General features: G+C 40.2%; 1 protein-coding gene across 5 annotated transcripts in view; it reads left to right on the top strand.

Annotated features, from left to right (window-relative positions):
* The window catches only part of GLT1D1 (glycosyltransferase 1 domain containing 1), a 90,952-nt gene that overhangs the window by 27,712 nt on the left and 38,071 nt on the right, over positions 1-25,169 (top strand). For all 5 annotated transcript variants that reach the window (XM_073313218.1, XM_073313216.1, XM_073313217.1 and 2 more), the window contains 3 exons: positions 1,448-1,484; positions 2,650-2,706; positions 19,651-19,746. In XM_073313218.1, the coding sequence (XP_073169319.1) occupies positions 1,448-1,484; positions 2,650-2,706; positions 19,651-19,746 (190 nt within the window). The remainder of the gene's footprint in view (positions 1-1,447; positions 1,485-2,649; positions 2,707-19,650; positions 19,747-25,169) is intronic.

Raw genomic sequence — 25,169 nt, 5'->3', positions numbered from 1 at the left:
ATATCCTAAATTGCTTATACTGTATCTGTGGATGCCAAACTCTGGATAATATAGGGACTCTCTGCCCCAGTGGGCAACTGCTCACCACAATACTCAGTCTGAACTATTTAGGCAAGCACTAGCCAGTACTACAGCCCAACAGTACTACAGCTCTGGGGCCTGTATCCTCCAAAAGATGGAGGATAGGATTGCCTGCATGGCAGCTGATCCTCAGGCCCCATGCTGTAGAGGGAGACACCACAGACCAGTGATCTGTATTTCACAGGAGTGCACCCTCCCCTCCAAATCCAGGCCAGTGCCTCCCACTCTGTGGGTAGCTGCAGCAAAGGAGGGGGATATATTTGCCCTTATGATAGAAAACATCATTGTTGTGCAGTTTCAAACCCTGAAGCTTCCAGGGATATCTTGGGAGAATTCATAGACTGACTACACCAGTTCAGCCAGACGGGAACTTAATGCCTCTTCACAGATGTTATAGTGAGTGCTTGTAAGACTTGTAAGTAAGGTGGTTTTGTATGAATACAAAGCTTTGCACAGATGTTGCTCCTTTGGCTGTGTGCAATGCCTTTTTGTTGTAGAGAGGACCTGAGGGAACTTCTTGACTAAAGGCCTACTTGGCTGGTTTCATAGCAAAATGCATATTATACAGCCTGATTTGCTATAGAATCAATTATGGAGAGAAGGTAGGCTGTGAAGGAGCAAGCCCTTGTTTAAACACATAAGCTTTGTCTACATGGTGAAAACAGCTGTATCTGCATTGCATAGCTATTCCAGAATACCTTTGGAAGCAGAGTAGTGTCCACAGAGGGGAGTTATTCCAGAAGCTATAGCAGAATAGTTATTCCAGAATAGCTGTTCTGGTCAATTTCCACATGTAGATAAGGCCATATATATTTGGCAGCAGTCTTTGACAAAGGATGCTGTGAGAGATAAGTGGGGTTTTGTTTCTTGCCTGGTATGTTTGAAAAGCCCTTTTTAGATAAATGCACTTTGATTAAACTGATTCTGTGGCTTTTAAACCAATTATGGTTTTTTTGCTAGTCCCAGTTGTTTTTGAAATGACAGCCTTCCTTCTGCAGAGAAATAGTTCTCTCTCTCTCTCTCTCTCCATGCAATGAGCAGACTAATGGATGCTAGAAGTGTCATTGTGAAAAAGTAGGTTTTATATTAATCTGGTAATTGTATCAAACTGCAAAATTGGTTGGTTGATACAAAGATTAAACCTAATTTTAATCACTGATCTTCTTGTGCATTTGACCTTGCAAAAGTATTCCTTTCTAATGTTCAAAACCCATTAGAAGTACAGCTAGTCTGTTTTGCTTCTCAATACTCAAAGGGCAACTATGTAGTTGAGCATATTACTGCACTAGATTATTTTGAGTCTGAACAGTTTTTGGGGTGGGGAGCGTGCAATGAAATTTACGCTTTTGCTCTCCTCTCTTTAAAGCCAGATGCTAGAAGCAAAATATATATCCAAACTCAAGGTAAGTTTTGAAATATTCAAGGTACGTGCTTGTTTTAAAGCTTGCTACCCTTGTGATGTTTACTTATGTGCATTTTTCAAGTGATACAGAAGTCTTGCTGAAATAGACGTAGGATGACAGCCTGGCTCCACTGGAGTCAAAGTTTTGCTGTTGACTTCAGTGGGCCAAGATTTCACCTAGATTTTCAAGTGAACTCTTGATTTTGGGTGAGTCAACTTTCAGCAGCCCAACATGACACATTTATGGGCCTGACCCAGAGCATGATGAAGTCAGGGAGAGTCTTCCATAGACTTCAATAAGCTTTGCATCAACTCTTCACGCCTAATTTTCAGAAAGTGCTGAGCACCCATTCTCTAAAAATCAGGCCCCTTTAACATGCCTCAAGTTGGAGTCCCAAAACCAGAGGCACCCAAAATCAGTATTTGCTTTTGAAAATCTTGGTTGGACAGTTAGTCCAGGGAATGTGATGTATTCTGTTTGTAAAGCGCTATATACATCTATGGTGCCATCTAGGTAATATTTAATAAAAATTAAGACCTAGCTTTGCGTTTTAAATGTGGGTGCTTCAGCTGCAGCTGATGTTCCTAAACTAACCAATTGTAGAATGTGAAAATAAAATTTTAGATGTTTAACTTTGGCCTTCTAAAGAGAGATTTTTTTTAACTGTGTAGTGTGGGGTTAGAGTTTAAGATTTATGAAGAGATTAAATATTCATATAATTTGGTAGTGACATCCAAGTATTTGGGCATGATGTTTTATTCCATGATACTTTGGTGTATGTTTCAGAACAAATCCAGATGATTTTCCCGTCAAGTAAAATCTACCTATGAGATATCCAGACAACAACATAGTATTAAGAGGCCAAACCAACATTGATGCAAGTAGGCATGACTCTGTGGACTTCCATGGAGTTGCACCCTGTGAGTGCATTTGGCCCAAGGTATAAATATTGGAACCTAAATTGGAAAACTCAAACTGAATGCTACAGAAATTCTAGGCAAGGAAATGTAGGCGGGAAAGGAAAAGCCTGAAATGGGAGCAATTTCAAGTGGGATTTAGAGTATTTGACAAAGACATGATTCACTCAATACAAGACTTTAAGAGCTATTGTTCTGCCACCATAGGTCTAGTAAAACATGTTGTCCTTTTCTTCCCTTGAATCTAGGAATTATGACCACACCCAGTGCAACTTTTAACTGGAAGAGATTTCTACAAAATGCAGGTAAAATGTAAAACTGCTTTATGCTTCTGAACAAAGTGCATGAAGATCATAGCTCACACATGCTGCCTGTTCCTCTAATTAAGTTTTCAGTATATATTCCTGATATGTTTGAATGATTTTCTGTTTTTGTCTCCATGCTGGAAGGGATCTTAAAATATGTAAGTTGATCTGTTGTATGGTTATGTTTTTTAGTACTCTTGAAAATGAGGGATTAACAGCGCTAGCTAAAATCATGCAGTCAGAATTCCGCCCTTGCTTGTTAATCACAGCAGCAAACTCCCCCTGCTATTCCTACTCCCAACCTTTTGCCGCTCTTAAACTGACAAACATGAAATTGTACCAAACAATAAAGTGGCTATGAGATATGGACAGATGTCCCTTGGAAAGGTAGTTGGCAGTAACACTCATTTCACTCATGACCAAAGCACAGATATCTGAGCATGCTTGTGTTACACCGGAATGTGATGGAGGCCTGTATGACTTTCACAGAAGAGATGGGTAGGGAATCTGTAACAGCAGTTCATACTTTCACGATCTTACCCCCACAGTGAGCCTAATTCTTGACCTGGAGAGGTCAGATATCATTCAGTATTTGTGCCTATAGGCTATATGGCCTCACTGTGAAGACTCAACAAGAATGGTAAGCATGCTTGGACTTCTGGACAGGCAGGTTGCCACTAAACTATCTGGGAACCTCTTTATGGTGCCAATTGTATATTTCAGTCTGGGCTGAAACTTGGTTTCAAAGCAGGAGACAATTTAGGAAAAGAAAAGATTGTTTTATTAATAAATTAATAAATCTTTTAAATAGGCAGTTAGGGTATGAACCAGCTTCTACTGAAAGCAATGGGAGTTTTGTCATTTATTTCAATGAGACCCCCTAGCACCTGACCTAGAGTTCATAGAAATCAAGAATATTCTCTGCATGTTGTTAGAGTTGGTTGAAAAAATTCAGACAACTTTTTTTTTGTTGGAATTAACTGAGTTGTCAAAATCTTTTCTGGGATTGATTCGTTTTCTATGAACTTTACATGGATCCCAGGCTGACAGCAAGAGTCTGGTCAGTTTCACAGCTGCTATTGAGTGATCTGCAGCTCTGAAACTGACATTTATGTTAATTTCAGTCAGCATCTACAGCTGGATGAGTATATTTCCAGAGGAACATATTTGTTTCTAAAACAAAATATTGCAGGATTTCAACTTTGCTAAATTTTGAGAGTTATCAGTTTTTGTCCTGATTTGGGATGGAAAGTTTTCCAGACTCTCAAAAATTTTCCTGGGATGGGAAAACTGACTTCCTGCCTGTCTCTAATTATTGTTATTAAATATTTAATCAGGTCCCCATTGTGCTGGGCACCACACAAACATAGAAACATAGTTCCTGGCCTGAAGGACTTACAGTCCAACAGAGAAATGCCAGGGGACGGGAAAACAACATACAAGCAGATGTGTGCCAGACACAGCATAATAAATTTTAAAAGGATTTTTGAATTGCCTATTGGTTAAAATGCCCATTTAATTAATTTATAATTAATATGCCTATTGTGCATTTAACCCCGGAGCACAACTCCTTTGAGTACGTCATTTGAATAGTAAGTATAAATACTTTAAAAGTTATAGTTCATGTAGCTTGAATATTGGAAAGTTGATTTTTTTTCCCCTCTCAAATTGAAACACAAATTGTTTTCTGGGCTGAGAGCACCTTTGCCGTTTGTCAGCCAAGAACAACAACAACAAAATCTCACTGACTTACTTATCTGAATACAAATAAATATATACATAGAAGCAGACTAGACTCAGCAAAGGGTTTGCCTAATTTTTGTGGCATGGGGAAGTCAGGAATGCAGAGTCAGTTGTGGCAACTGAGGGTTTATAGCTTTGTTATTTCCCCCCCAATAACCTGGCAGTCAACAGCCTTCCCATGTTCGGGGGACTCTTCTAAATTTTTTAAGCTCAGATCAAATACATACACTAGCATTATATGAAAATTGAGAAGAGGTTTCTACCTTATAGCTATAAGAAAAGGAGTACTTGTGGTACCTTAGAGACACGGCTGCTACTCTGAAACTTATAGCTATAGTTGGTAATAATCCACTACCCAATGAGTAGTGATAAATAAAGCTCTCCGCCTTTTTACCCCAGTCTTCCTAAAAGCCTGCAGAAAGAGTATGTCCAAAAGACAAATTAGGGCCAGATCCTCTGCTGATGTAAACTAGAGTAGCTCCATTGACTTCAATGGCTCCGTGCCACTTTAAATTGAAAGTTGAAGGGGCCAGAACTAATCTGCTATAAAGGGTCTCTATTTCTGAACTGCCATAGGCGAGGGGAGCTAAATCTATGGTGCTTGACCGGAAGAGACACAAAAGAAGCAGGCACTGAGGTATCCAGTGGACAGGAAAACTCAAGAGTTACAATAGCCTGACTGGTTGCACTGAGATTCATAGATTTCAATGATCGCTGTGATCATCTGGTCTGACATCCTGCATAACACATGCCATACAATCTTGCATTTTGAACCCAATAACTTCTGAAACATATATGCAGCACATGCTACTTCATGTAATGACCGTGGGGGAAATGCAGGTGTCTGGATCATTCCTTGCTATGTGCAATATGTCTGCCATGTGAACTAGTGAATTGTACCTGCGGAGCAAGCTCATGAGCCCCAGCACTGTTACACTGAGTTCCTACCTCAACCTGTAAGTAAAAGCGAGCTCTTCTAAACTTTCCCTTGTAATGGCACATCTGGGGGAAGGGCTAATTTCAAAAAACCATCTAACCTTAACACGTTGATTGTTAAGGCTCCTTTTCCCAACAAGAAAAATTTTCAGACATTTTACCCTGGAAATTTTTTTTGTTGCATTGTATTCATCAATCTGATCTTCAACAGTACAGCTGTTTCTTCCTTTGTTACAAATGAATCCACACTATTCAATTGCTTTATCATGTCAGTAAGTGTGTGTCATTATTCAGAACCCATGTCCAATTTTAAATTGAGCACTGTGAGGTTATTTTGTTCTCAGTAAATCATAGCACACCAGCACAGCGCCACTAAGATTAATAATTTTCAGAAGTATAACGATTTGTCACTTGCCTAGGATAGCCCCAGCATTGATTGGATCCTGTATCTCACTATTCTGTGATTAAAGGAACAGCTGGGTCGGAGGGTGCGAGGGAGGAGAAGATTCCCTATAAATGCATTTTGTCTGATATATTAAAGGCAGTTTTATCCTAATGTACTCTAATGCAAACGTGCAAAATAATTCATAATTCACAGACAAAAGCAAACAGTGACTGTGACTTCCATGCCTGCTAAGTAATAACTTGAAAAGTGACAAAATTATTCAGTGTGTATTGGTTTTATGACCAAGTTTCTCATCTCGTTTGTCTTATCATCAGTCCTGCTCCTATTTTGGTCTACTGAGATGGGCTGTAGTTCTCATCAACACTTTCCCCCATACCCCAGCAACATTGTAGCATTTAGAACATCTTCCATTGTAGCAGGTCAGGTCTGGTTGTTTATCCCTAATTCCATGCTTGCTGGAGAATAACAAACAAAGGGAACAGAAGGGGTGCTTCTCATGGAGTTTGCAATTTCTAGATCCAGTCTCATACATTCAGATTTATGTAATCTAGTAGCAGTTAGTGGCAAGTCTTAGAAAATATAGCAGTGATGATATTTTCCTGGAAAGTAGTGCCATTTTGATTCAGTTAAAGCATATAGTTGCTCAATGCAGTGCACTTTAACCAGATCATCTACTATTTATGTGATTCTGTGACTGCCCAATCTCATTCATCTTATGAAATTTACTCTCTTTTGACTTCTATCATGTATTCACTGTTACTTCTATCCCGTCTCTAAAGGGGATTAATAGTTTTTTCTCCAAAACCCGCTCCAAATATTTTTAGAAGTGTTCTCTATCTTATGTGCCCAACTCAAGTCAGCCAGTACCTAGCCCTACAATTCCAACTGAAGTCACTGGGAGCCATAAATGCTAAGCAGCCATGAAAATTAGGCCATATAGTGCCAAGTAAGTGTCATAAAATCAGTGGACCCTTTTGAAAACTTGGGTTTTTTCCTAATTGTATATGCCCCACTTACATAGTCCAACTTGGTTTTGAGTTCCACAACCATAGTGATGCCTGATAATCATGCTGTATAGAACCTTATCCCACAAATAGTCTGATTGAAAACAGCGGGACTGTAGATGGAGTGAGGTACAAGTAGACACCGTATGAATAAGGGTGGCAGAATATGGCCTGGATCAATTACAGTGGGTGCTAAAACCAGCCTTCCCTCACCTCTCAAAATGTGGGAGGCATGCAGGCAAAATCCAAGGAAAGCAGGCTGCCTAGCAGATTTCAATGAATGGTGGATATAAATGACAGTGGCCTAATGTAAGGAAGGCATTTTTAATTTTTGTAATAATTTTTGTGGGTACAATGCAAGAATGGTATAAAATCATGGAATCTGTATTTTAACTCATTAGGCTTCAATGCAATGATCAAGGGACTGACGGTAATGCTTGGTTAGAGATAGTGTACCTAAACTCCCAGCGGCAATAGTTTCACCAACTGGAGACTTTGAAGCATTTTATTGGATAAATCTGCAAAGAGGGAACTTTTGGAATTAATTAGGGTTTTATTTGTCGTCAACTTTGCAGTCTTTTCCGCATAATGAAAAGACAGACTGCAGACTTCAAAAGACAAACCAAAAATCATGGCCACCCCTAGATTTAAACTTAGACTCCAACAAGACAGTTATCCTGGAAGCAAATTTCTAAGACAGAAACTTTTCCTGTTGATGCTTAGTAACTATCCAAATCACATCAGTCATGTCACCAGTTTGAGATGTCCATCTGTGGACCTAAAACAATTTAGATAGTGTAGACTCCACTGAAAATTTGTCAATAGAAAACAACAACACAACCTACGTCAACGTGAAAACCCAGATTTGTGTCCTCTGCTCAAGGATGGCATATAGCTGCTTAAGGTAGGGACTGGTCCAATGCCCATTTAAGTTGATGGAAAGACTTCCATTGATTTCAGTGAGCATTCGATTAGGTTCCTAAGATCCAAATAAGGGCACTGTGGTTCAGAAGGGTAGATTACTGTACTGCACTTTGTTAGTTATGAGTTGAGAAAGATTGATTAGATTTCAATCCTATTCTGGCAGGAAAGTGAACCAATATTAGACACTCCAGGAAGGTCCCATGATCTCTTAGGATCAGGTGTCACTGTAGAATCAAACAACCAACATCAGACATAGTCTTGGTATTTAATTTCCCTCTGCTAGGGCAATTTCTGAAGATGCTTTGCTATGGAGCAAGATTGAAAATGTTACGTGACCTATTATGGCATAGATGGGATTGCACAGATGCATTGTGTTTTCCTAAAACTATGGAGAAAGAGACACGGTTAGTGCAATGTTAAGGAAGACCAGATGGTGAAAGTCTCTGTAGAAATCCAAGGGACTTCAGCAAGCAATGGTCATAACACAAGCCAGTCAGGTATTTCCCTCTCAGTCACTATCTAGCCAATGATCAAAACATAGTTCTTAGGTATGTTCCTAGTAACTGGACATTTTGAGGGCTATTATGAACTCTTGAATTACACCAATGAGCAGTTACTCACCATAGTGTTCCCATTTGAGTGAATAGGATTATTGGAGTGAGTTACTACTCAGTGTGAGATGCTTTTAACCTGGCTTAAAATTTGCTAGTAGGGTAGGAAGCCAGGCCTATACTAAAAAATTCAGTCCTATTCACACTAACATTGTGAAGTCTGATTGTTGAATCTTTGGGGGAAAATATCTCAGACTGTTTTTTTGTTCACGTGCAATGAAAACCATACTGCCATGTCTATTACTGATAACATCTAGAAATTGTAGAAGCCATATGATGCTACATTTCCTGCAATCTAATTTTTCCAGATAAGGTCCTTATCCTGTGAGGTGTTGAGTACTTCAGTGGAATCAATGGAAGTTGAGAGTGTGCAGCACCTAGGAAGATTAGGGCTCTGAGAGTGCAAATGCCCTGTAGTGATAAATTTATGATAAACTACATTTAGTTTCTTCAGTTACAATGGAGTCTGTCCCCTATATCCTCCCCCTTATTTCATTTCAAGGGAAAGAATTACTTTGTAGATTAAGGTCCTAATTATGACAAGCATTTAATAATTTTTTAAAGTTATTCATACACTTATTCTTAAGTGTGTTGCTGAATGTGGACCTAATTGTACAAATGATGGACCTAATTCTGTTCTCGATGAAATCAGTGGCTTCCAGATCAGCAAACAATAAGGTAGAATTGAAATACTGGATTGGATTATGGGAACTGCCATGTAATGCTACTGTAGTAAACAAAATGGGGAATTTGGCGGGGCTGAGCAGCTAAAGATATTTAAAATCATGAAAGGGTTGAATTTTGAGAGTCAGAGACAATATTTAAAAAAACAACCTGTGTTGAAGACCTAATGCTGCAAAACTCTTAGTTATGAGAACACAAAAGAAATTAGATGATTTATTGTGACACTTCCAACATGTGGATGAAGAGATGAATGTAAAGGACAAAGCAGAGTTAGAAGACTTACTGAGCATATCAAAGATATATTCCAGTGGTGGACAAAGTCATCCAAGATTCAAACTCTGGAAGATAAAATAACCATCTCAGACAGAGTCTGAAATCTCAGCAAGAAACGTACAGATTTTCTTTTGTAGGAGAGCAGTTAATACTTTGAAATGTGTAGAAGACCGTTGCGGGTTGATGACGCACCGCTGCAGCAGCGCCTCCTGCTGGTTGTCCAGGGAATTAGCTCTTTTCAGCCAGGAGCGCCCTCTGCCAGTCGGTGTCTTGCCTGCTGCTCGCCCCGGATCCTGGTGCCTTTCTAGATTAGGGTTCTGCCCCCTGGCAGTACCCCCTCAGTCTGGGTCTCCCCTCTCAGGGGAACCCCCAATCCCTTATCCCTCCCTTGCCTCAGTGGCTACGGTCGGACATCTTCTAGCCCCTGCTCCCTGGGGCAGACTGCAGTCTGTACCACTCATCATCGGAAAGGGGGGTCGGACCAGCTGCCTCTGTCTAGGTCTGGGCTGCTCCTCTGCAGCCTTAGTATCCTTTTGTGGGCCTTTACCTCGGCCTGCAGCCTGGGGCTCTGCTCGGCTGGAGCTCCCCAGCTCCCTCTGTCCTTCCCCAGCACTGCTCTGCCTTAGGTACCCTCCTCAGCTTCCCAGACAGTCAGGTCCTTGTCTTTTCATGTAGCAAGACAGAGTGTCTCTCCTTCTGGCCCACTGCCCTCTTATAAGGGCCAGCTGGGCCCTAATTACATAGGCTATAGATGGGGCTGTTTTCCGCCCTCTCCCAGGGATGTTTTAAGCCCTTCAAGGCATGGCGGGGGGACCACCCTGCCACAAAGAAAAATGAACAATTTTTCATGAGAGATAAAAGACTTGGTACGGTTCAAAGTGAACAGAAAGGAGGATTCGAGAGGGAATTTAACCTCACTCTCCAGTCATAACTTAGACATAGTTTCTGAACAAAAGAGGAGTCAGGTGGATAAGCCTAAATAATGTGGACCTGGTATGGTGATCTAAAAGTCTCTGGAATACAAGTGAAAATCAAGTTCAAGTCAGGAATTTAAAAAAATTAACCCTGAAGACTTTGCCCTTGACCCAGCATTCATAAGGGCAATCTTGTTTGTAGACAGGGTGTGCTTATGTGTAACCTCGTGTTCTAAGTTATTTAAATGCACAAATAAAATCAATATACCTGATATTAAAAATAAATTTGACCTCTAATATGTATTATTTTCAAATCTTAAACTATAAAAGGCAAAACAAATGTTAAAGGTTTGTATTTTTTCTGGATTTAAAAAAAAAAAAATCCTGTCCAAAACAAGCACTTTGAATGAAAATCATCGAAAGTTTGGTTTTCCCCCTTTGCAAACTTGTGAATACATTTTATGAAAACAGCCATTAAAACCTCAAATAAGAAAAATGTCTGTATTTGAACAAACAGTGAGAAACTAGGTCACTTGAGATAAGATATTCTCAAACTGCATCCTTACCTCCAGCAAGTCCGAGTTTGATATCACACAGACGCCTGCGGCTCTTCAGTAAGATTTATAAGAACAATTTTTTACTATTTATCTGAGATTGCTCTATCAATTTTTTTTCTTGATTGTTCATATTGGGAGGGTGTTAAATAAATTTGCTATTTTAAAGTCCTGTTAAGTGATGGTGGCTGTATTTTACTCTTGCCTTTATCATAAAAATAATGTATTCTGGAATACTTCAGAAATTATTCCTGAGATGCTACTTAGTTTGTTTCTCTGTTATACTCTTGACACCCAAGACATGGATATTCTCAAGGCCCCATATATATAGTGCCATGCTATATCTCAATTCTGAAGTAGAGTCCCCTGGTTTTTGCAGTCTAATATATATTCTTTATTTAATCTTTTTATATATAAGCTTTGGCAACATCTTCCCCAGTTTTTATGACCCTCACATTCCTGCTGCAGGGAGGGAAGGACTGGAGGATTTATGTAGCAGTGGATTCTCCAGCACCTAGGATTTAGTGCCACTTAAATAGTTGGTACTAACCAAATGTCTCCCTCAAACAGAATATACATAGTCTTTCCCAATTAAGTATCAGTCATTGTCATTTACTACCATCAAGCTAAATATATATTAAATATAAAAGTATTAATTTTAAACCTGTCCGTTTAATGGCCGAGAAAGGTTTGAAAGCCCTGGAGCCTGAAGTTATTTCCCCCCTAGCATGTTTCAAACCTAGAGGCACTACTACCAAGTGGGAGAAGGTTATTCTGTCACCAAGTCCATTGCAGTTCTGCAAAACCTGTTAGTCATGGTGCCAGGTAAAGGGATGGTATTTGCAATGTTGACACCTATCCACTAAGAACTGGAGTGAGAACACAATACTTACAGAGCACTGAACAGCCATCACCTGGTAATACCATTTGAGCACTGTCTGCCTTGGCTGGATTTGAATAAGGCAGGGGTTCTCAAACTTCATTGCATCGCAACCCCCTTCTGACAACAAAAATTACTTCATGACCCCAGGAGGGGGGACTGAAGCCTGAGCTTGCCCGAGCCCTAAATGGCGGGGAGGGGCGCAAAGCTGAAGCCCAAGCCCTGCCACCCCAGGCAGGAAGGCCAAAGCTGGAGGCCAAGGGGTTTAGCCCCAGTGGCAGGGAGGGAGGCAGGGGCAAAGCCGAAGCCCAAGGGCTTTGGTGCCAGGCGGTGAGGCTCAGGCTTCGGCCCTGAGCCTCAGCAAGTCTAATGCCAGCCCTGGTGATCCCATTAAAATGGAGTTGCGACCCACTTTGGGGTTCCAACCCACAGTTTGAGAACCACTGGAATAAGGGACTTAAAGGAAAATTCAGAATCCCAGGATTTAGGAAGCCATTTCTTCATAATTGGTTCTTAAAAGACCATCTATTATTTACTCAGTTTTAGTTTAAAAAGCTGCTCTGAACTTTTGGAAAACTTTGTAAAACATTTTATTTTAGGGACACAGGAACAAGTCTACTTGTACAGCATAAATAAAGATCAAAGGAAGCAAAATATTAAGGACATCTACACAAATACAGGGGCAGAGATTCTCAGAAAGAATTCACCTGTTTCTGCCTTCTTATTCTCCACCTAAAGTCATAATTCTTTGCTAGTGACATTCCAGTTTGCTTGCTGTAAAAGTGACTGATGTGACAAAGATAGGATTATGATTTCAGATGAGGAACAAACTGTAGGAACAGAATCAACAAAGATCTTGTTTTCATGCAGAAGTGTTATATAAGCAGGGCGATATCTAAGCAAAATGTTTTCCGCAAGCTGCACCTGATCTTGAGAAGCTTTTTGTACTTTCATTGTGCCTTTCAGCTGAGGGGTTCAAAGCACTTCACCAACATTATTTGGTAAAGCCTCATAGCATCCCTTGAAGTATAATATCCATTTTACAGATAGGTAAACACAGGCAGTTTGCAATTGAGTGACTTGCCCTAGATCAGGTGAGTCAAGAACACAGCCAGGCATAGAATACTGGAGTCCCAATTCCTAGTCCCCTGTTATAGCTACTAGACAACATTTCTTGGGCCAAATTCTCTGCTAATGTGACTCCAGTGAAGTCAGTGGAGTTACACTGTAGAAAATTTGACCTCCTCTTTATAGTGCAATTATACTCTGAAATATCACTGTAAAAGTGACAGTATGGCAGTTTTTTAATAGCCTGCTAATGGCTATCAAGTTTCTTCGATTTACAAGTTTGCTTTGCAAAATCAAGCTGGTATGTGCAATACAGATTTTGCGGGTCAAATCTGTGCTCAGTTACACATCTGAAATGGAGAGTGGAATTTGGCCCAGCAATAGCTGGGACTTTTTTTTTTTTTTCTATTTATGATCCATGAGCCAGAACACAATACAGCTCATTGTCCCAAAGCATTAACTCAGTAGCACTAGCAGAAGTAAAACATTAAAAAAGTAAAACATTATTTTTGTGACTAATGCAAGAAGAATACATCAAAGGGCCAGATCTGTTGAAAGTGTTGTTTTTGCATATTCGCTTTTCAGAGTAGGCTGTCACTTGGCATTAAAATTGTATTACAGATTAGGGAAAGCTTCTTGGAAGCGCAATGCTACAGCAGAAAGTGAAGCTCCCACTTAAGCTAAAAACAAAAACCAGGTGCCTCCTTTCAGACATCAATTTCCACATAGCTGTTATGGCTGGAGCACCTAAAATGCCAGCGTTGCACTTACTGTATTAACGTGCTCCCCATATTAGGGCTCTTGAGTATTTTGTGAGGTTAAATCAAGAGTGAGAATGTTGAAATGATTGCTTTCTTGTATAGATAGCTATAGTTTGCTTTTCACAGCAGGGGCTCCAAGAAGTCTTGAAAAAGCACCCAGGAGGTGAAAATCTGATGGTAGCATTATCTTGATGTGAAAATTTAATCATCTTCAATGAATAAACAGAAAGCCAACTAGACACACAGGTGTTGCTTAAGTCTGACTGTAAGCAGACCAAGAGTGGAATAGACTACAGGCAGTGGGGATTGGCAGTGATGCTCCTGTGAAGCAATCTTCTCAGGAATGTTTTTTGATATGTCCCTAAGAGGATTAAGTTGGTGAAAGTCTGGTCATAAAAATGAATTGGGCAATGACTAAGATCTACTGCATATAATAAAATAAAATTGTACAACTGATTCTTGCCTCACTAAATTGAATTGTAGTAGCAGGTAATTCCTTCCCCAGATAGCTCCTTTCTGACATTTTTAGGAACATAGGAATTGCCATACGGGATCAAACCCATGGTCCATTTAATTTAGTGTTATGTCTCTGAGAGTGGATATTAGCAGAGGTTTCAGAGGAAGGTGCAAGAAATCCCATAATGGACTATTAGGAAGGGATTTTCCTGTCTAAGGGAGTTAGGCACCCAGTTCCCATTAAAATCCTAACTCCGTTAAGCCCCACTGAAAAATATCACAGCCTTATGACATAACCTGCCCATAAGAAAAGCTGATGGTGAATGTTTGTCCAAATACAATCAGTGGAGATTATACAGGTTTTCAGTAATGTGTCCTACAGAACTCTAGGAGGACGTGTAGAAAGTCCACAGGTAAATATGTGATACCATGGTATAGATGTGGCTCTTCGAAGGGTAGCTTTAAATACTGAAAGGATGAAGAAAATCTGTTACAAAATAATGCTATTACCACTTAGCATTTACAGATGACCCAAGCCACAGAGCTGCAGAGTAGTGTGGCCTGGGGGCTAAAGCATTACGCTGGGGCTTAGGAGACCCAGGTTCTATTCCTGGCCCTGCCACTAGCCTGCTAGATGGCCTCAGGCAAGTCACTTCATCTCTCTATGTCAGTGTTTCTTGCATGTGGCCACCAGGGGCTTTTCTTGTTGCCACAGCCTTCTGGGCTGAGGGCGGGGAGAATATAGCGGTCCCTGTTGCTCCCGGATGCACTGCCTTGGTGTTGATTGCTGGGGACGCCAGCAGGAGTTGGACCCTGCCCCCCTCTGGAGACACCTGGGGTACAATGGTGGAGGAGAAGGCAGCCAGTGAATTCCCCACCTTCCCAGAGGCAGTGGGGCTCAGGCTTTGGGCTTCAGCGGTGGGGTGGCGGGGCGGCAGACTCTGGCCTGGGGCTTCAGGCTCCAGCCCGGGCTCTGGCTGTGCAGTGGCAGGGCGCAGGCTCCAGCTACGGGGCTTCCGGCTCCAGCCCCGCCCAACTGCCTCCCCTGACCCCCCCCCCCCATCCAGGGCTGAGTAAGTTTGCTGTGAAAAGTGATACTTGTATGTTTGTTAATATTGCTTTTCACAACAGACTTACTAGCTAGCAACAAATAAATTACGATCATTTGGACATGTATATGGGCGTATTTATTTGTTTTTCCTAAAGCTAATTAAGTATTTTAGGAAAAAGGATGAGAGCGGCCTCAAGCAAGAGTTGGTGGCCGCACTCTGAGGCCACCAAAAAATTTGTCCTAAGAACCCCTGCTCTGTGTTATCCCCATTTTACATGGATTTACATGGATCAAAGCGCTCTGAGATCTACTGATGAAAAGCACTCTATTATTATTTATCTTGTGAGTTGAGGTTGCCCAGAACCTACCACAAGGGTGCTCAGCACCTTCCAGGTTTGGTCCCACAGTGCTTTTCATCTTCAAACTGCTTTACAAACATTACTTACACAAATAAATAATGACAGGTTTCAGAGTAACAGCCGTGTTAGTCTGTATTCGCAAAAAGAAAAGGAGGACTTGTGGCACCTTAGAGACTAACCAATTTATTAGAGCATAAGCTTTCGTGAGCTACAGCTCACTTCTCCTCACGAAAGCTTATGCTCTAATAAATTGGTTAGTCTCTAAGGTGCCACAAGTCCTCCTTTTCTTTTTACAAATAAATAAGAAAGGATAATGCAGAAAGAAAGATGCTAAGAGCTAGGAAGAAACAAGTACAAGGATATTAGATTTTATTAAGGGCACATTTTATGTTAAACCCAAGGATCGTCATAACTTTTATGATGGACTCTATACTCACAGTAACTGAGATCTGGATACTCATTGCAGTATGACTGAAGTTTTAATGCCAACCTGATGTTTCAATCCACAGCAGCCAAAGAAGTTAAAAAAGTATCAGAAGGTGGAGAGAGCTTAATTTAAATCAAGTATCTGTGCCCTACATGTAATTAAAATTCAGGCAGAGTTTTGCTATGGTACTTACAGTCTGACCCGTTTTCTAGCAATTTGCTTTGTGGAAGTTTAGATGATGACTCAAAATGAGCCTTGGTTCTTCTGAAAGCATAATGCCCTAATGGGGTATCACAGCAGACGAAAGAACCCTTTTAGCCCAAACACAGTGTGAATTATTCTCGGTCCAATAAACAGCATTATTATCTACCTTGTCTGCTGCAGCCGCTCTGTGACAGCTAAAATGATTCAAATTAAATCAAAATGATTCAATAGCGAATGCTGTGAAAATGAGCATTTAAATCCCCAAGTTAGATTTTAATTTTAAATGCAATATCACTTGAATATGTCATGAACCACCGATCGTTTGACATTTTCAAAATGAAAGTTCAGTTCAGATCTTATGCTAGTTTTTACACCAGCATAACTCCATTGACTGCAGGGGAGTTATTCATGATTTGCTCCTTTTTAAGTGAGATTAAAATAAACCACTACTTAAAGGTAGCATTCAGTGAAAATGGAAAAACATGAATATGGGATAAATCTAAATAAAGTGGCTTCATTCCATTTCCTGTCGCCTTCTAGAATTACAGGCTTTTTGGGAAAGCAGAAAGTGTAAGGAGGGGAGCCAGTGTGACAATGAATAAAACAAGATTGTCCCTGTTTCAATAACCTATGATTCTTAACTACTGTTGATGCTTTATGTTACAAGGGAACCAGTAGATATATACAAGCTATTCCAGAAAGAAAAGATGGCCTTGTGGTTCAGTACACTGGACCAGAACATTTGCTTTCAATTCCTGACTTTCTCACAGACATGTATGTGGCCTGGGGCAAGTCACTTAAATATTTCCCCATCTGTAAGATGGGATAATAATACTTCCCTGCCTCACAGGAATAGTGGGAGGATAAATTCCTTGATGTCTGTGTAGTGATGAGACAATATGCAAGCCAAATCAATTGACAGTCAGAAATAAGCAAATGTATACCAAGCCAATCTTGTTCGGTCTTTTAGGGTCAGTTTAGCAATTCAGTAAAATTAGCTGGACCTAACGCTGAGGTTTTGTTTTACCGAGAAAGTTTTAGAGGCTTGTTTCCCTTCAATAAAGGTACATGATGCTTCATAGAAGAGGTTAGAAACGATTTAAACTCTTTTTGATTTATCATGTCTTGTCTCCGTTTTTGTTATTTTCTTCTTTCTACTTTTGAGATCACTTGACTTAAAACAGGATCCTTTTGTCTCTGACGAGTCTATTTGCTGCATCTGTTTATCTCCACCCCCTGAAGTGTGTGTGGATTTTTTCAGTCATCCATGAAAGAGCAGCAGCTCTTTTATAAAATTAAAACACTCAAATGTGGGCAGAGATGACCTCATAAATAAAGCACTTGATGAAATGGTTTACCGCTGTAAAGTTTTGTGACAATTAGGTATATTGGCTATCCTTGTCACCTGCTCAATACACGTGTGCATGGAAGGGCAATGCATTGATCTGCTTTGTGCAGTGTTCAGCCAGGAAATGAAAACTACCACCCCCTAAGAATTGATTAAGTGATGTTTCTGGTATGAACATGCATTCAGCAGTTTGTGGATTATATTAAATTACGGCGAACTTGATTATACGCTTGATCCAAGCACATCACATGGTGACCCATCCCTAGAATTACATTCTGAGTGTAACTGTGCTGTTGCAGAACCAGGCAACTGCAATCTCATACATTAGCTTGTCGATTTTTAAACTATATTCTAACAAGAGTCGATGGAAATTTATGATTCTCATCTGTGTGTTTCCAGCAGCATTTAAGCTGTGTGCTTTTTTTTTTTACATTGAGATTTTTAGATTATTTTTAATTTGCATTTCTTATCCACAATGTACCAACCGCTAATTCAAGTGCAATTTGAGGGGATTTGTCTTGACAGATTCATTTTAACAGAAAGATATACAATACATAGTGAAGGGTATAGTTCATTATCTTCAAAAGGTTTTCTTGTCGGTGTGTTACAAAGGAAATTTGAGATTAAAATAAATGCTTTGCAGTCATTTAAATTCTGGTTAAATATTCTGTGACAGCTTGGGTGTTTAAAGGATAGATACCACTTTGGAAACTGAAGCAATAGTAAGATTTTGCTCTTATTATGAAATTCCTTTCATATGAAGACCTCGCATCTCTTTATAAACATGAAGAGCTTCACATCTCACAACCCTCTTGAAATGGGGCCATGTTCTTGCCTAAATACATATTATCTCTATGTTACTGATTGGGGAAACTTAGGCACAGAGGATTTGTATAATTTGCCCCCTCTCTTATAAGGTTGGCAATAGAACCTTTGGTTACCAGTTGCTTTTGCTAAACACTAGGCATTACTGCCTGTCTATCAAAATAGGTTTTGAATATAGTTCATATGATTATACACTATCAAGTTCTCCCTTCTATCCCACTGGTAATATCAACCCTAACTGACTAGATCTTCCTTTCTAGGGACAGATGGATTATTCATTTCCATAAGTGTCATTTTAAATGAGACCAACATGCTAAATTTTTCATCAATGAACTAAAGTTGTCTTGACAGCATAGGCTGGTATGTAACTGCTACATCACTTAGGGTATGCGTATGGAGACTATACCGCCACACTACATCGCCTGGATAAATCCAGAGTGTAGACGGAGGAAAACCACCTCCCCGAATGATAGTAGCTACAGCAACAAAAGTATTCTTCTGTCCACACAGATGTATCGACAGTAGGGTTTAAGTTAGGCCAGAGGCATGGATTTTTCACACCCTTGACTGATGTAGCGATGTTGACCTGACTTATAAAGGTAGAGCAGACCTATAATATTTTAGACTGTAAAATATTGCTTGTTGCTCCACTGAAACTATTTCTAGAGTATAAACAGTATAAATATTTATTCCTTGTAATCTAGAGACTCTTAATGTAAGACTGCCGTGCTGAATGTGTATGACTGTAAAAGTAACTAATTGGATACCCTGTTATACTCAATACCACCTGGGAAGAAGTGGAGTCTGCCTTGGCTAAGAGATTTTGGACAACTGTAGATACTTGCTTTTGACAAATGTAGACTTGCAGTATTGGAGGTTTAGAGCATTACATCGCATAACAGCAAAGTGATACCTTTTTCATTCCCTACAGGCTAAGAAGAACAAATACAATACAAATACAAATGCAACCTTGCACCCAATGAGTTGTACATAATTTGCATTATTGTAGGCATTTGCTTGGCTTTATCATTTAGAATTTATCATTACATTAATAAAATATGCAGCCCAGTTGACTGACTACTGGACTAGGAGCCAGACACGCTGGATACTAATCCCAGCTCTGGCACAGATTCCCTTTAAGCAAGAAATTTAACCTCTGCGCCAGTTTTTCCATCCATAAAAAGAGTAATGTTTCATCAAGCTGCTGGAAAGTGACTGCAGTGGGCTTTGCATTAGGCGCTTAATGCTGAGGAAATGCATAGAGATAGATAGTTTTTAGCATTGGGGTAGGGTTTTCAAAAGCTCTCAGTAGTGACCTTACTGCTCCCACGGAAATTAACTCCCATTTACTTCAATGGGAATAGTTAGTTCGATGCTGGGCGCTTTTGAAAAATGTCACCCTATTTGTATTCCTAGGATTACTGCACAAGTTGCATGCTCACTCATGAAGCAATTGTTGTGAAGATACTTTACTGTTCTAACTGCATTCAGTATTTTTGAAAATATTGTGTTACAGGGATTCCTCAAGACACAGAAAATGTACGCCTGTTTCTTTTGATATGTGGACTTAGAAGAGTCAAGGACCCTCTTTATTTAGTGGATGTATTTTCAGGTACATGCCCCGCTGTTTAAATATCTCTGCATTTTCACCGGGTTTGTTTTTTTCCTCCAAACACCATTCAGATAAATTTCGTGGTGTTGATGACTTTACTATGTTGTGTTTTTCTCTGCAGAATACTTCATGATATATTTATGTTTTTAAAAAGTGTTCCTATAAACATTGATCTGTTGAACACATTATTTCTGTATTGTGTCTTTTCCTGCCTGCTGGGAATAACGTAGCATTGCAATCAAAGAGAAATATTTGATGCTTTTGCTTGTTGAGGGAGTAATTATTTTGCTGCTAGCATGCAATATTCATAGTAGACGAAAGAAGAGTTCACCTATTTCAAATAATGTTTTGGCTTATTGTGTCATGGTTATTACATATGTTTGCAGGTGTAGTAAGGAATACTGTTAAGTTACAAGAAAAATGTTCACATGTTTTTAGGGCAAAGCACCAATCTAAATTGAGGTTTCTTCACAATAGCATGTGAGATGCTCTTACAATGCTAGAAAGGGTGGCAAACAAACATATTTCATTCACTTGGACTCCTGTATCAAGTTCAGCTGTGACAAAAAGTTTCCATTGAGTTCCAAAGTTAGGGCCCGTTGACATCAATTCCCATGAGCAGGACTCAGATTTCTCATCTCCCACAGCCCTGCCTTTGCCGTTCATAAAACATTAGCAGAACACAGTGAGAAGTAAAGCAAGGCTGTCTTTCTAGGAACTGTGTTTTAAACAAGATGCTCATCAGTATCTCCTTTATTTTCTTCCTGCTTTTACAGGGTTTTTAGCTGTGATATGGGTTATTAGTAGGAGTAGTAATAGTATCAAACTACCTAGAAGTCCCACTCACGGACCAGGACCCCATTGTGCAAACACAGATCACAAAGACAGTTCCTGCCCCAAGGAGCTTGCAATGTAGGTATCTGACAAAAGACAACAGTTGGATATTGACAGGCAGAAAGGGAAGTACAAAGAAAACAATGAGACAGCATCTATCAGCGTGATAAGCAGCGGTATCATTGTACCGACTGTTACCAAGTTTTTTATAGGAATCAGAGAAAAGGAGGATAATGAGTTAGTTTTGCAGATGTTTATCAAGCGCTCCACTCAGGTGCAAGGGGCAGCATGGGAGAAAGCATGAAGGTGCTTGTTTGAAAATATAACAAGTAGAAATATTAACATTTCAGTGGTGGATGAGATGAGAGGTAGGATGGGGATGCTGTGAAGGGCCTTGAAAGTGAAGATAAGTAGCAAGATAAGAGAACAGAGAGCCACTGGAGGGATTTAAAGAAAGAGGTGACATGGTCAAAGTGATGGACTCGGAAAATGATCTTTGCAGCAGCATTCTGAATGGAGACGAGTGAGGCAAGAATGCATTTGTCAAGGACAGACAAGAGTTCCAGTAATTAAATTGCAAGATGACAAGAGCCTTAGCTATGTGTTTGGAAATGACGTGTTTTACAGATGTTATGCAGAAAGAATAGGAAAGATTTAAACATAACCTGGATGTGAGGACTTAGGGGGAGGTTCACGTCAAAGATGACACCAAGGTTACAGCTTTAGTAAGAAGGCTGGTGGTGTTGTCCACAGTGATCAAGAACAGAGGTAGCAGGGAGGGTAGATTAGAAGCTCTGTTTTAGCCGCGTTAAGACTGAGCTGAGGGTAGAGATCCCCAAAGAGATATTAGAGAGACAGGCCAAGATTTTAGTTTGGACAGGAGAACACAGGTCTGGAATAGAGAGGTAGACCTGTGAGTCATCAGAATAGAGATGGTAGTGGAATGTGTTTGTGAAGATGAGATTACCCAGAGATAAAGTGTAGAGGGAGAAGAAGAGAAGGAGACCAAGGGCAGAACCATGTGGAATGCCCACTGAAAGCTGGAAGGGGGCTGGGAAATGAGGAGGATCTTCTGAAGGAGTGTTTAGAGAGGTAGGAGGAGAACCAGGAGAGGACAGAGTCATGGAAAGCAAGGAAGGACAAGAATTCAAGAAGAGCATGATGGATGGTGTTCGTGGCAGCTGACAAGTTAAGGATGATGGGGATGGAGTACTCGTTCTAAGCTTTGGCTAAGAAGATGTTATTCTTTGCAAAAGCAGTGTGTGTGGAATGCAGGAAATGGAAGATTGCAGAGGGTCTAGGATGGAACTGGAGAGAGGAACTCCCGTGATTGTAAAGTGTGTGTTCAATGAGCTTAGAGAAGAAAGGGAGAGAAGAACTGGAGCGGTAGCTGGAGAGGCAAGTGGCATTGGGTGGGTTTAAGATGACAGAGACTAAAGCATGCTTGTGTTGTGAGAGGAAAGAGCCAGAGGAGAGTGAAAGGTTAAAGAGAAGGGAGGGGATGTGAGTGGGCATGAAGGAATTCAGGAGATAGGATGGGGTCACTGCAGCAAGTGGAGGGCTTAGAGTAGGACAGCTGTATCTGTGGCAGGGGAGGAGGATGAGAGAACTGTAAGAGAATAAAGTCGGGACTGATGGGGGAAGGTCAGATTGTATTTTGTCAGTTTTCTCATGACAAGAAATCAGTAAGATCCAGTGCAGAGAGAGCAGTGGTTGCAGGAGGAAGGGAGGGTTTGAGGAATAAGTCAAAGGTGATAAAAAGGCAGCTGGGATTGTGGGTTTGGATTCAGTTAAAATGGGAGGAGTAAAATTATTTAGCTAGGAATATGGCAGAACTGAAGGAGAGAAAAATTTGCAGTGGAGGAAGTCAACCTGATCATAGGATTTCCACCAGAGATGCTCTGCAATGCAAGAGCAGGAGCAAAAAGAAGTGGATGCTGAGGTTGAGCCAGGGCTCTGACTTCTACAGATGTCTGCTACTTTAAGTTTTGACATCTCAATCGCTTTTTCAAACTGGCGTTATTAGTATCACAAACCTGTCTCTGTTCTCCATTAGAGAATCAGGTAATTGTCTAAACTAAAACTTTACTTTTATGCTTTGTTACATTCTACTTTGTTTCACTTTGTTGTTGAACTGAAGCACTGATGCCTTTCATAGGTTATATTCCTTTTTTGGAGTACTCCATGTCTGAGATTACTGGAATCGTAAATCAGTTCACTGACCCAAGATAATGAGATGCACTAGCTGAAATATCAGTTTATTGAATGGTTGCTCCATGTGAGTAATCATAGAACAGAAACAACTCCCCAAACTCTGTGTCAGAATACACTCAATTCATTATAAAATCTGTCCAGTATCCCCTGCGAGTAGACTTTTCTTGTATTCATCATCAGATTTCTGTAAAACCACTTCCTCATTATTTTCCACCCACAAAGAATGGGCAAGGGCACTGGATATTTTTTATATTTTTTGAGAGAGATAGAGATTCATCAGGTTTGTATATGAGACAAGTGAGAAGTAGTAAGGGTTTCTTTCCATCAACTCATCGTAGCTATACTTAATACAGCCTCAGTACAAAGAGATGGACTACAGGGCCTCTTAGGTTCTTCCAGGTCCTGCATTTCTGTGATTTTATCATTTCTCAACTTCAGAACAAGATTAAACTTTAAAATTGAACTGAAAATGATGAACTAAAAAGATGAATGACTAACTTGAATTTTAACTTATTTTGTACATTGGAAAAGTATGTTTTTTTAAATGCAGAGCAAAAGTTTTTTAAAGTCCTTTCTAATTGGAAAATTGATTTACAATTATTCCATATTCAATTATGATTATTACAATATCATAATTCACACAGTGCTTACCATATATATAAGACAAAATCCCTGCACTGAGAACAGGATTGGGGTCTAAAATAGATATAATGTGGAAAGTAATTGACAACGGATCAGCTTTGGAGGGAGGTGATGAGAGTAGTAAAAATTATTATTTGTAATGTTTATATCCCTTGTGTCTTTTTTGTTCCCAGTATTTCTTTTTGGTACATTTCACATCAGGATGTATAAAGTCCAACATCGATAAGAAGGTTCATGTGAGGTACAACCAAAATAAGGCAGGTCTGAAAATTGATAAACCAATTAAAAAGCAATATATTTGATAATTATATAAAAAACAGATCACACCAGCCAATGAGATTCACTAAGTTACTCTCAAAGTTCTAAGCTTTGTCTGAACTAGGAAAATAGACCACTTTTGAAAAGGCCGGCTAAAACATTTTAAAACAGGTTTTAAAGGATAGACAAAGTTTGACACAGAATCATAGAATATCAGGGTTGGAAGGGACCTCAGGAGGTCATCTAGTCTAACCCCCTTCTCAAAGCAGGACCAATCCCCAACTAAATCACCCCAGCCAGGGCTTTGTCAAGCCTAATTGTAAAAATCTCAAAGGAAAGAGATTCCACCACCTCCCTAGGTAACACATTCCAGTGCTTCACCACCCTCCTAGTGAAAAAGTTTTTCCTAATATCCAACCTAAATCTCCCCCACTGCAACTTGAGACCATTTCTCCTCGTTCTGTCATCTGGTACCACTGAGAACAGTCTAGATCCATCCTTTTTGGAACCCCCTTTCAGGTAGTTGAAAGCAGCTATCAAATCCCCCCTCATTCTTCTCTTCTGCAGACTAAACAATCCCAGTTCCCTCAGCCTCTCCTCATAAATCATGTGTTCCAGTCCCCAAATATTTTTTGTTGCCCTCCGCTGGACGCTTTCCAATTTTTCCACATCCTTCTTGAAGTGTGGGGCCCAAAACTGGACACAGTACTCCAGATGAGGCCTCACCAATGTCGATCTTAAAAGGAAGTTGTTAGCAGACTGTGGATGAATCTGCAGGGAAGCCTAATGTATTTTAAAACACAACTTATTTGTCTAGTTTAGTATCAGAGGGGTAGCCTTGTTAGTCTGGGTCTGTAAAAGCGGCAAAGAGTCCTGTAGCACCTTATAGACTAACATACATATTGGAGCATAAGCTTTTGTGGGTGAATACCCACTTCGTCAGATGCATGTAGTGGAAATTCCCAGAGGCAGGTATAAATGTGCAAGCAAGAATCTTTATACCTGCCTCTGGGAATTTATACCTGCCTCTGGGAATTTCCACTACATGCAGCTGAAGAAGTGGGTATTCACCCACGAAAGCTTATGCTCCAATATGTCTGTTAGTCTATAAGGTGCCACAGGACTCTTTGCCGCTTTCCCTAGTTTAGACATACCACATACCCTTTGGAGTTGATTAGATCATCCATATCAAAGCTAGTCATACTTTTTACTAGGTGTTCATTTTTGAAAGACCCACATACAAAGCAAACTGCATGCTTCTCAATTTAGCTGTGTCAGAAGCGTGAATGAACGAGTTTCTTCTGCCAGGATTTGAACTGTGGCTGCAGGGAGTCCAGGCATTCTAAATCTTAGCCCCCTACAGGTCTTAGACCACTATTCTGTTGATCCTATTATGCAAACCCTTACTGTGCTGTGGAGGGCTTATTACCATGTGTAGTCTGTTAAAGTCAAGTAAGTGTTCACATGAGTGGGCC

This window comes from Lepidochelys kempii, chromosome 15 (assembly GCF_965140285.1).
Source record: "Lepidochelys kempii isolate rLepKem1 chromosome 15, rLepKem1.hap1, whole genome shotgun sequence".
Lineage (NCBI taxonomy): Eukaryota > Metazoa > Chordata > Testudines > Cheloniidae > Lepidochelys > Lepidochelys kempii.
This window is presented reverse-complemented; position numbering and strand designations above follow the sequence as displayed.